The 13,378-nt window shown below is 29.4% G+C and overlaps 1 protein-coding gene across 1 annotated transcript; it reads right to left on the reverse strand.

Moving 5' to 3' along the window:
- Window positions 1-771: 771 nt before the first annotated feature.
- LOC123266450 (nuclear pore complex protein Nup205) lies at window positions 772-9,560 on the reverse strand. The gene is made up of 3 exons (XM_044730676.1): window positions 9,406-9,560; window positions 9,093-9,256; window positions 772-6,760 (listed from the first exon to the last, which is right to left on the reverse strand). Exons 1-3 carry the CDS (start codon window positions 9,410-9,412, stop codon window positions 1,190-1,192), a joined length of 5,742 nt encoding a protein of 1,913 aa, XP_044586611.1. The 5' UTR covers window positions 9,413-9,560; the 3' UTR covers window positions 772-1,189.
- Between the last annotated feature and the right edge of the window lie 3,818 nt (window positions 9,561-13,378).

The following is a 13,378-nucleotide window of genomic DNA, read 5'->3' on the forward strand; positions in this document are numbered from 1 at the left end:
TTTTTTATGTATTTTTGATAAAAAAATAGATCTATAAAATCTAATAAAAATTTCGTTTAAAAAATGAAAATTAAAATGTTTGACCCCACTTGTAAATATTTACCAAAAATTTTCATTTAAAAAATAATATTAATAAAATTTATTTTAATATAATTAAAATGTGAAAGTAGTTAAAAATTTATCAATAATGTATAGTTTTAAATTTTCTTACCGTATCATAAAAAATTTTTTTTTTCAAATTTCAATTATGAAATTTACTTAAAAAATTGAAGTTTCATATTTTTCACACTTTTGATCCTTAAATTTTTTATTATTTATTTTTCATAGTATATAAGTACAAATTCACTTAGTTTTTATTGAAATTAAATTAAAACAATATTTTACCATTGAGTTGTATGAAAAACTATTAAAAAAATTATTTCATTTTTGATAAAATTATTTTTATTTTACTAGTTTCATAAATATTAATTAAAGTTTTATTTTTATTTTTTAAATCCTAATTTATTTATACTTACAATTTTGTATTTATATTTTTTATAAAAGTTTTACTTTTTTTTCCTTTTTAATTATGTAAATAAGTAAAAATTTTCATTTAAAAAATAATATTAATAAAATTTATTTTAATTTAATTAAAATGTAAGAATAGTTGAAAATTTATAATTAATAGATTGTTTTAAATTTCCTTACCGTATTATAAAAAATTTTTTTTTTTTCAAATTTCATTTGTGAAATTTACTTAAAAAATTAAAATTTCATAGTTTTTACTCTTCTAATGTTTAAATTTTCATTTATTTTTTTTTTTTTTCATGGTATATAAGTACAAATTCACTTAGTTTTAATTGAAATGAAATTAAACCAATATTTTACCATTGAGCTGTATGAAAAACTATTAAAAAAATTATTACATTTTTTATAAAATTCATATTTATTTTACTTAGTCTCGTAAATATTAATTAAAGTTTTATTTCTATATTTTCAATGTTGTTAAATTTCATAAAAATTAAAGCTAAAAAAAGAAGAATATTTTGTATAAAAATATTTTTTATCATTATTTATTAACACACATTATTTTTTATTTTCATTGAAATAATTGTATTTTACAAAAATTCTTACCCAAAATTTTAAATAAACAATGCTTATTTTATTAATAAAAATAAGAATACAAATAGGCATTACTTAAAAACACATTTCACTTAATAATAATAAATTGTAACAATCGTTTTATCCTTCTGATTAATGCTTCAACAAAAGTTTGTTCAACCATTGAATATTCATGCTGTGACAAGTCAACAATTTGAGTGATAAAACTGTCATTGAGTACACTAACAAGACCTTGCTTTAAATCCGACAACATATCTCCCGAAACAGCTAAATTATTATCATCTAATCCAACAAATTGGCTTTTATTATACTTAGAACTTGAACTAGTAGTATAAAAGTCTAAATGACTCCAAATTATATACAAACTATGTTCAACAATAATAGAACAGTATTTAATATTCTTCCGTTTTTCATCAACAGCTTTTTCCAAACGCTTGCTCACAACAATCTTCTGTTTAGTCATATCTAATTCCATTTCTTCTGGAATCAAATATTTCTTCAAGTCGGTAGATCCCATGTTCTTGACAACACTGATAGTCATCAGCAAGCTGCGCAAATGCGGCAATTCTGAGTGCAGTAGAGTTGTAGCAGAAACAAGCTGATCAAGAATAGAACCAAGTCCAACCCCACAGCTATCATTATTCCGTTTGCTGTCTTTGTGAGTCTTGGTTAAATAAGGTTCAAAAAGCAGATTCCGTATTTTTTGATCCATGCGAGTGTGTTGCATCTGATTGCGTGCATAAAGCAGAACATTAGCGACTATTTTAACAGAAGAATATTGCTGCTGAACAACACTTTCTTGGTCATGAGGATAAATCAATGTTTGGTTGTTGAATTTGGGCAGCAATGATACCATCAATTTCTGCAATCTGAACAAATGCGCTCTTAGTTCTCTCATACCGTTGTTGCTTTCAGTATTGCTGTCCTTGTTTTCAATATTGATGAGTTCTCGCTCAACCAATTGGTACATATCAATGTTAGCTGACCTGGCAATAACACCAGTCAAGCAAGCAACTTGATTCAAAAATGAATTATTCGTATTAAGAGCAGCCGTACGTAAAATCATCTCAACAGTATCACGATGACTTTGAATAAAACCACAGACTTGAATTGCACATGATTGATTTTCCGTGCCTAGGGTCGTTAGTAGCGCATCGCATAAATAAAGTGCTGGAAGTAAAATCTGCTGGTACCGTTGTCCAATAGGTGGCAAAAATGAGTCACTTGTTTCGAAGCTTATTTGAACATCTGGGTGCTGATCGAATACACTTATACTGGACAAGCAGGAGAGAATTTTATTCTCAAGCAGACTTTCAGCGCCTAGTCTTGATGAAGCCATACGACAGAATGTCGCCATTTTAGCTTCATAAAGATACAGAGGACGCAAAGTTACCGGGTCTGGTTGCAGCATGCTTCTCAGAAGATTATCAGACTCCAAAAGACTGTCTATCATGTGCTTCATGTACCCGCGACTTGCCAGATACACGATCCAAGAATTCTCACAATCCAACTCGAGAATTTTATCGAGGCAAGACAGTGCAAGCATTTTACAAACGTCATGCCCGCCGGAGCAGTTGTGGCAGATTACGTCCATTAACTTGTCACCAAATCCGTTGATCACTTGAATTGTCGCGTAACGATGTGATCGTTCGTGGATTGTCAGAGATCGGTAAAGCGAACTGTCTAGTTGGCTGACGTAAGTTGTGTCTGAAGATTCGTTTGAGAATTCTGATTTTTCTAGACCGACTACACACAGGAAGTTCAGCAGAGCACCGTACAGATGAGTACGGACTTTTTGCGATGATGCTCCGGAGTTTAGTATCCATTGAAGAATGTGGCTGAGAATAATTTTCATTGTCGTGGCGTATGATGGTGAAGATGATAGCAAAATTTCCGAGCTTTCTTCATTGTTTACCGCAAATGTATTCTTTAAATTAACCAAAAGGATCAGTACTGTTCCAGAAACAAGAGTTTTAATTTCATTCAATGCTTCGCATGATGTCATTTTTTGCAACAAATCATGCGTTAAATTCAACAACATATTCTGCTTTTGACTTGTTGGTAAGTGTTGGGATGTAGCAACTGAGAATAAAATTTCAGTCGCTTGACACCAGCCTTCAACGAATTTAACAGTTGCATACGACAATGTTTTAGTTTGATTTCGTTTTAGCGCGTAAGCTAAAATTGATTGTAATTCTTGTTGCATTAATTTACGCTGAGTTGCAGTAGCGCTATTTTGCGTCACAGAAAGTTCTTCTTTTATCAGCAAATGTAATCTTCTAATATCAATCAACTGAGGACCACCATTTTGAACAACTGGAACACTGCATTTACCCAGGACCATTTCAACTTGTGAAGGATCAAAAAATTCCCAAGATTTTGTTGGCTCGATTTGTAACTCAAAGTCAATGTAGTGAAGCAAGTCCATTAATAATTTCTGTGAAGGAGGTAAAATCTGCTCACGGTCTTGCATTGGATTACCAACAAGTCTCTGAACTAGACTATTTTGCAAATTTCCACCGGTCACGTGCAATTCAATAGCTGCTAACTTCAACAACCAAGACATACAAGCCAGTTCTGTAGCACGGTTTTTACCCTGAAAAGGTAATTTTGATAAATGCCGTTGGACAAAATCTTGATTTGTTGAAGTCCTTAAAAACCTCAACACTGGCACAGAAGTCTTGCTGTTTGATGCCAAGGTATGAAGGAACCAATAACAAGCTTCAGTTATTTTATCTCTTCCTCGCTCAAGAGACTGTTCAAGTATCCCAAGAATCGAGTGTAAGCAAGTTCGTGAGAATCCCAAGATCCCAGGTTGCTGAATTACAGTTTTTTTAATGTCCTTCGTGATATCAAATCCTAGCAAATAGTGAGCTAAATTCGGCGCGGGTCTTACAATACTTTGCATTAATAACAATAAAATTCTATCTTTGCAGTTACCAGGCGCAGAATTCTCTTCCAATTCTTGAGTCCCTGGATCAACTGGATCCATGTCTAGACACTCGACGAAGCCATGCCTGATTGTTAGAGTCATCTGAGAAGTAGATGTGAAGGTAGACAGCAATTCAGAGTCAGCTCCTGGTTCATTTGCTACGCCTTGGATGATTCCAATAGCAGTATAAGCGTGCTTGGGCAACCAGGAATTAAAAGTCACGTACATAGCGATGTTGATCATGTGGTCTGGCTTTCCTGTTCTGGGATTCACGCCTAGCAAAAGCTTTGATAGACCTGTAACGATTTTATTCGACGTTGCAACAGCCAATTGGGTCATATATTGATGCTGGATTCTTAAACCACGTTCAAGGATTCTCAAGCAATTAAATGTGCTGTTCTCCAGGCTTTCTTTACCCGGAAAGTAGTCATAAGTTTCTAAATTATGGCGACCTTCATCAAGAATATAGAGAATCACATGCAGGAATTCAGAGTTGGAATGCAGCTGAGTCATTATATGATACCCGGGTTCAGGATTTACTAGCGTAGAATCACCACCTTGTAATTCCACACGACAACCCACGAAATCTTCAACATTAGGCTCGTATTGTACTATCAACTTGTTGAAGATCTTCAAACAGGCATCGGCAACCAGCCACTTTTCTTTAGGATTTTTGTACGAGCGTGTATTGAACCTGAGGAAGACTGTGTTGATGGTAAAATACAAGTACGGGTCAAAGCCTGGGTTTCGTTGACCAACACCTAGTAACCTTGGAATCGGATAGTCCACCAGAGCATCCAAGAGTTCAAGCATCGCTCGGGTCAGTGGATATTCTTCATTACGCGATTCAATTTCTTCTAACTCTGTTTGGACACCTCGGGGCTGATAGCTGCTGGTCGTCGGAATGGTGCACAAGATTTGAGCGACTTCTAGGCTCTGCCAAATAGTACTAGAACTCTCGGGTGATTTGGCAAGAGCAGCTAGCGTGCGAACTAGCACGCCTTTGAGAGGTATGGGCATCGCACAGCCTACAAGGCCTATCAAAGCTGGGATGACTTTCCAACCAGGATGCTCACAAATGGCAATGCGAGACATCTCATCGTACTTTGCAACAACTTGGACTACATTTAATACCGCTTCTAGGCCTTTTACTTCGTGTGGTGTGATTCCTTTTGGATGACAGTGTTGCCGGTAAATTGTGTCCTGACTCGGTGGCAATTCTTGACGCAAATTGTAGTAGTATCTGTTGAGCGAGTTGAAGAAATGGTCCCAGGATATTGTTGAGCCACTAGAGCCATTGGGTTTGAGGAAATTAAAGGCGTGTCTTGCTGCTTGGGGTGATGATGCCAATGATGCTATCATTTTTAAATAAGGCACAAACAATCCTGCTGGTAGGATTTCACCAGCGAGACGGACGAATTTAAAGAGCGCTACTTGACGAGCTGGTAAGCGTGTTACGTGGACATTTGATGATAAGTGGGTAACATTGTCGTTCTGACACCAGTATTCTAAAACTAAGTTTAATTCTAGTGGATCTTTTTTGTACAATTCTGATACTGTAAGCATTAAATACTCAAAATGATCATCTGGATTTACGGGTGGTTCTACTCCTTCTTGCTGATAAGCTGTTATGAATCTCATAAATTCATCAGCTTTGCTTCTCAATTCTTTAACTTTCATTGGCATTAAAGTTATGAAATCTGAAATTAATGTATGAAAATATCGTACATAAAATTCTTCATAATGAATATCTTCATTTTTGAATATAACGTTGGTTAAACAGTGGAATGCTTTGTTAGAGAGTGCTGCTTCAACGAGAATTTCATCTTCTTGATTTATATTCTGGCCAATTGATAAATTAGAAGCTGACTTTATCGTTGTAACAGCAACAGCCAGTGCTAATTGTATCAAACCGCAGAGACCAGAATTTTCCCAAGCTGCATTTGGGTTCATTAATTCCTGAAATAACTCCTCAAGCACACCACGTTCAGCAACCAGTGGCACTGATTTAACAATAACTTCTCCGTCTTCGCGGTTATTAAGTGAGCTTAAATTAATGGCGCTGAGTAGCGCCATAATTAAAGCTAGTGTCACTTTATCTGGTCCGCCATTTCTAGCATCAGTTTCTGGCTGACGTCTTCTCAAGAATGACAATAATTTAAATGTTATTTGAGTTGGTAGTGAAGTTTGAGCTGACCAGAGGTAAAGTATGTCCGCCAAGTCTTGTCGTGTGTCATTGTACAGTCTCATTACCATCTGATGATGCTTAGGACCTCCAAGTGCGCGATTTTGCTGCAAAAGATCTTGCTCCTTTATTGGATCCATTTGTTCTAGCAGTGACAATACACGGTCCAACAAACCGTCTTCTTGCATTTTGTTTGTGTACTCGGTTATTTTTTTTGTTAACGCTACTGGAGTGTCAAGAACCCAACTGTGACCTATACGAGCATGCACTAAAGTTCTCAGAGCTGACGTTAGTGCTTTTCTTCCGTCATAGTACAGAAGAATCGCTGTTAAGCCACGGGTTAACCCTGGGTGGTTCGACATTTGGAGTTGAGCTGTGCAGAGAAGGTCCAGGGCTATAAATTCATTCAAGTCGTACATGTCGGAAATTATTATTGTTTCATCTACTAGTTCCTTGGAGAGCACGTGATTTCCCAGGCCTGGCAAAGTCACGCTTTCGGTTATTCCTTTTTGGATTTCTTCTCGACTTTTTGCATCTTTCGGCTGGAAAAAATTGTTTTTTTAGAATTATGGGCAGAAATAAATTGGAAGTATTAATTTGTGCTAGATTATTAGAGATGGATCTACAGCAGTAAATTTAAATAATATTTTTTAAGCTCACATTTCTAAATGCGCTACAAGTACAGCACAATGGCAAAAATCTGACTGTAGAAATTGTAAATGCTAGTAGTTTAGAAGTATTTAAAGCAAAGATGTTCGATTATCTACTTGAACTGGATTTTCAGTAGCTTCCTTATTTTAAATTGGCTTGTCTAGTCACTATTGATATTATGTATTACAAATTAGTAAATCTGTGCAATTATCTTAGCTAGATCCAAAAGTCACTAAACTTTAAGTTTATTATTAAATTTATGTAGTCAAATAAATTACACCGTAAACTTGTAATGTATTTTATAATATATCATATCTACACTTATATTATATAAAAATTAATTAAATTAATTTTGTATGCTATTATTGCAAACAACTATGTAAAATTTCTTGCCATTTGGTTAATTGCCTTGTCATATTAATAAACACAATACAATACAATGCAATGTAATGGGCTACTGTTGCTGGTAGTGCATTTAGGAATTTACGCTTAGATAAAGGAATTACTTTTTTATTTTTTTTAATTGTTCTATAAATAAAAAGAATCCCGGAAAAAATTTTAAAGTTCTGAAAAATTTATATTATTTCATTGATATTATTATAAAATAAAAATAATAATTATTTAAAAGATCCAGATTCAAGTCCTAGTCTGGGTTATCCGAATTATTTTTTCATTTACCGAAAAAAGTTACACTGAGTAAAAATTACATCTTCACACATTTTCTAACAAAAATTGTCGAAATAAAATTCACCTACGAATTTTCTGATGGTATGAGATCTCATACTGAAAAATATTATGGTGAAAGAATAATAATAAAAAAATTGAACATTCTTCACGAATTGGATCATTCGAGTCATATATTAAACACAATAATAATAATAATAATAATAATAATAATAATAATAATAATAATAATAATATTTTTATAATAAAAAATGGAGCAATCATTCTGGGTGTGCTTGTTTTTCAGGAAAATTGTGGGTGTGATACAATTATTATTATAATAATTTTTTTATTTTATAATAAATTCAATGAAATAATATGAATTTTTCATAACTTTAAAATTTTTTCCTGGTCTAAATTTCCGGTCTATTTTTTCCGATTACCAAATAAAAATATACTAATTTTTTTTTTTTAATTGTATTTATAGTAATTTTGAATTTCATTATGTATTATTTTTTTTCTCAATTTTTGCTAATTCAATTGTTAGGAAAAATCCTAAAAATTGTACGATATTTGACAATTTCAGTATTATGAAATCACAATTAATGCAATGTAAAAATGGTGTGAATAAAAATTACTTTTACTTGTAAAAATACGACATAAAACTTTTATTCACATCTTCAAATGATACTGCAATCAGCAGACATCTGATAATTCTTGAAATTTTTATAACAAATCAATTATGATAAAAAAATATTTTTATAAATTTGCATTTATAATAATTAATTGACAACTATTAGTTTTTTTTATTTTTATAACAAATCAATTAGGTACAATTATAAAAATGCCTTGAAAAGTTTCCATTAATAATTTTTTTTAATTTTCACATGTGAAATTTTTTAATTAAATCTTTTTGATAATAATTTCTTGAAATAAAATTATAAAAAAATATCTAATTTCAGTTAACTTCAAAGTCTTTAATTATTTAATTGTTAAAAATTTGAAAAATGTCTGTTGATTTAAATATCATTATGTCAATCTAGTATTTTGATTAAAATTTTTGCATAATACAAAAGTTAGTCAACGTTTTTTATTTTTTTTTATTTATTAAATTATAATTAAAAAATATTTTTTAAAAAATGCACTTATAGTTTGCCAAGTTTTTTCCAAATGAAATTTTTTTATATATTGGGGTCTAAAAAACTAGATTTAAAAAATTTCATTTATTATTTTATAGAGCTTTTAATGATGAAACTTTTTAAACAAATTTTTTTTACTTTAATTTATCTGTTTATGAATATATTTTCGATTATCAACATCAATTCTTATTGAAATATTTTGTATAATCCAAAACTTTGAAAAATTTTTTTTAAAATTAAAATCTATCATTTTGTCGCTTGATTTATAAATTTGCATTAATTATCACCTAACATTAATATAAGAAATCAAAAATAAAAATTTCTTGATTATTTTTTTACTTTTAAAACTAAAAACTCTAAAACCAAAAATAAGAAATCACTAAAGAATTTTCTAATTTTTGAAATTAACAAAATTGCTTACCTGATTTTTCATCAATGTCAAAAAATTCTGTCGATGATTTCTAAGTGTTTCCATGAATTCATGATACTGTGGATCATGTGTTGTTGATGCAGATACAACATAGCGTTCAATAAAATTTTGGAGTTCTTTGAAAGATGTCCAAGCATCATTAATTCCAGTTTTTTCTGTCACAAACAAATAAATTAAATATATTAATTAAAATTCAATGTTATAACCTATAAAATAAAACTTTCACTTATCGCTAAAATTATGATACTATTACACATAAAATAATTGTTTGTGAATAATTATATGATGCTATTAAATTTCATACCTTCCATGTTTTTTATTATTAACGATATTATGAACAACGATAATTAAACAAGCACCGGCTTCGCTATAAAGCGCTTACATGTGATGATTTCTGTACATACATTACATGACATGTACTATACTTATATCTATCATTTATCTACAGCTACTGTGCTCTTAGAATGGCGGGACAACTGAATTAACATTTGCGCATGTGTCACTAGTCACGTGTTACCAATATTACTAGTGATTATTGAAAGTTACTAGTTCTTTTAATTACTTGTTAAGTAACCAGACTAAACAGTAAGTTAACTGTCACGTAAATTTTTTTTCTCAAAAATGAGTAAAAAACGATAATACTGAAAGTAAGTAGCTGATTATTTTAATCCGAGCAAAAAACAGTTTCACTGTAAAAAAATCGCGCCAAGTCCACGTTCATAAGACTATTAAGAAAAAAAAATTTTATTTCTTTACAAAAAGATATAAAATAAAAAATTAAAAAATCCAAGATACCGATATGGTTGTATATGATTTTCAGAAATTAAAAAAAATTTTTTTGTAAATTTAAAAATTAAAATAAACTATTTTATAATGTATAGAGTGTGCTTGGTTACAAAATATTTCACTTTTTATGACCTTTCTGAAATCTATCTACTAGGACTTTTAAAAATTAAAGTACACAATCATGCACACCAAGTACGTTCCAAAATTGGTTTCTTTTAATTTTTAAATTTACAAAAAAATTTTTTTTAATTTCCGAAAATCATATACAACCATATCGGTATCTTGGATTTTTTAATTTTTTATTTTATATCTTTTTGTAAAGAAATAAAATTTTTTTTTCTTAATAGTCTTATGAACGTGGACTTGGCGCGATTTTTTTACAGTGAAACTGTTTTTTGCTCGGATTTCAGTATTTTTTGTAATTATAATAAAAATTGACAATTTTAATTTAATACATTTCCGGTGGCAAACTATCCCCTTTAAGCTATAGTTCATGTAAAAGTTATTCTTGCGCTGTCTGGCGTGTGTAATTGCAAGCTGTCAAATATCTTTTTTTTCACTGTAGTTTCCCATCTATTATAAGATTAGCATGCATTCTTATATTATTTAGTCTCTGGCCGTCCGCTTTTTACATAAGAAAAAAGTTAAAATCTAAAAATCTGGGTCGCTATAGTTTGTGCAGATTATTTTTAGTAATTTTAAATAGAAATTATAAAGATAATTGATAATAATCAAGTAATACGCGTAATAAAAAGCATGAACTACTATTATAAAATATCATAAAAAAAAAATCAAAATAAATTTGAAAAAAATTTGTAACCTCAAAAAACCGTTCTGCTTACGGTATATACACACACTCGGTAGTCTGGCTTGAGAACGGAACTTGGCGCCAGACTCTATCGAGTCTGTTGATTTTATTTAATAAATAAATTAGCTCGAAGAAAATATAGTAAAAAATTGCGATGAAAATTAATTTAGCAGATATTTTTTTAATTTTAATAAATTAAAAAAAAAATAAATTAAAGTAATAAAAATGAAAAAAAAATTGACAGGTAGAAATTTAAAAAAATTAAAAATGCAATTTTTTTTTAATTATTTTCTGAAAAAAACTTGTTTGTTTTAAAAATTATTAAGTGACTGCTAACTTTAATGTCATTTAATTTAGCAGATATTTTTTAATTTTAGAAATTTTTTTAACAAATAAATTATAGCAAAAAAAAAATGAAAAAAAAAATTGACATGTAGAAATTTAAAAAAATTGAAAATGCAATTTTTTTGAAAATAATTTTTTGTAACTAGTCACTAGAAAGTTTTTTAATTTCTTAAACAAACAAATTTGTTCCAAAAACTTATTTTTAAAAAATTGCTTTTTTCATTTTTTAAAATCTCTACAGATCAATTTTTTTTTCTACGTCTTTTTGCCATAATTTATTTGTTATAAAATTCTTAAAATTATTAAATACATGCTAAATTGATTTTTATAAAATTAAATTGAGTTTTTTTTTTTTTTTTCATGGAGAATTTTTTTTTGCATTTGTTTAATACTTTGTTTATTATTTAAAAATAATTATATGCCTGCGAAAAACATGAAAATTAAGTTAGTCGATATCTAAAAATTTTTAGAATTTTTTTTTTTTTAAATAATTATTGAAAAAAAATTTCATTTGGAAAAAACTTGGCAAACTATAAGTGCAATTTTTAAAAAATGTTTTTTAATTCTAATTCAATAAATAAAAAAAAAAAGTAAAATACGTCGACTAACTTGTATTATGCGAAAATTTCAGTGTCATTAAAAATGAAAAGAAATTATATACTTATGAGGGAAAATTTTAATTTAACACATAGAAACATAAAAATACTAATTTGACATAATGATATTTTTATCAACAGACATTTGATAAATTTTTAACAATTAAATAATTAAAGACTTTGAAGTTAACTGATATTAGAAATTTTTTTATAATTTTATTTCAATGAAATTATTATGAAAAAAATTTAGCTAAAAAATTTCACATGTGAAAATTAAAAAAAAAATTATTAATGGAAATTTTCCTAGGCATTTTTATGATTGTAATTGATTTGTTATAAAAATTTCAATAATCATCAGATGTCTGCTGATTTCAGTATTATTTTGTATAACATAAAATTGACTCTTTAATTTTTGTTTCAAAAGATATTGATAAAATAAGTTGACTCATTCTTTCGAAAAAAAAAAAAAAAATAAAATAAAATAATCATTTATATTAGAAGGAAGAAAAATTACCAATTAAAAAAGCTAAACTAAATAATAATAAATGACCGCTGTGAAAAATGAATTTCATCAACTTTCCTTATGAAATAAAAAAACACGACTGTTTATTAAAAACAGATATAAAAAAATTGTTATTACAGCGTGAATCTCCTAGAATCAGTGGGTCTAACAGATTGAGATCTCATTACTACATCACAAAATCACCACAGGCTGGAGATGCGATTGAATTTGGATTTCCTCATTTTCGCAACTGGTATTTGCAAATTACTTATTCTGGATTTATGAAAGACTATTATACACATTCTGATCTCACTTCTGTAATGCAAGTATTTTTATTCAACTTTTGCGGACTGGCTATAAAAAATTTAAGAGAATTAGTGCAACAGTCAGAGGACCAAAAATTATGTTATGCTCGAGAATTGCAACAATCAGTTGATGTCGATGATGAAAATGAAACTGAAAGTGATAACGCGGAATCTGATAGTGAAGATATTGATGAGCATAATGACAAAAATGTCAATGAAAATTTGAGCAAAATGGAAATTGATGAAAATCCCGATTGCTTACTACCGGAAATTGTCGTTGATGATGAAGCAAGGTGGGCTCATGTTACACAAAACGAACTTTCTTTATATGAATTTTGTAAATATGTTGAGTATGGGCTCGGAAAAGGAGTTGTTCGATTGTTAAGACTTCCGATCCAAATAGCTTATGATAAAGCACGAGTCAATTTATACAGTTATAAATATATCCAACAAGATTTGAATTATTTGATGCTTAGTCTCTGCCCAAGTTTACATGATATTTTAACATACATGTCATTTTGTAATTATCTTATCAAAACTTCTGATGATGAGAAAAATGTATCTTCAATTGATATTTATGCAAGTACGGAAAACAATCACAATTCATAAAATATTTATTGAAAATTGCTGTTTTAAATTGATTTTTTAACTTTCTTTTTTTTTTTTTTTTAATAAAAAAAAGAAAGTTTATTCTAATGTATTTAATCTCAAATTTGTAATAAATAAATAACAAGTAGCAAGTAGCAAATTTGCTACTGATTGCCACTTACTCCTCCCCGGGGTGTTAACAGAGCACAGGAGAGGGACAAAATGAGGTGGACCGAGAACTCCGCTGTCTATCTTACAGCAACAAAGAAAGTTAATTTTAATGTATTTAAGGGGCACACCTAGTGTGGCAGCCTAAAAAAAGGCGATTCTTGGGAATTAAAAAAAAA

The sequence above is a fragment of the Cotesia glomerata genome, linkage group LG6, assembly GCF_020080835.1.
Source record: "Cotesia glomerata isolate CgM1 linkage group LG6, MPM_Cglom_v2.3, whole genome shotgun sequence".
Taxonomy (NCBI): domain Eukaryota; kingdom Metazoa; phylum Arthropoda; class Insecta; order Hymenoptera; family Braconidae; genus Cotesia; species Cotesia glomerata.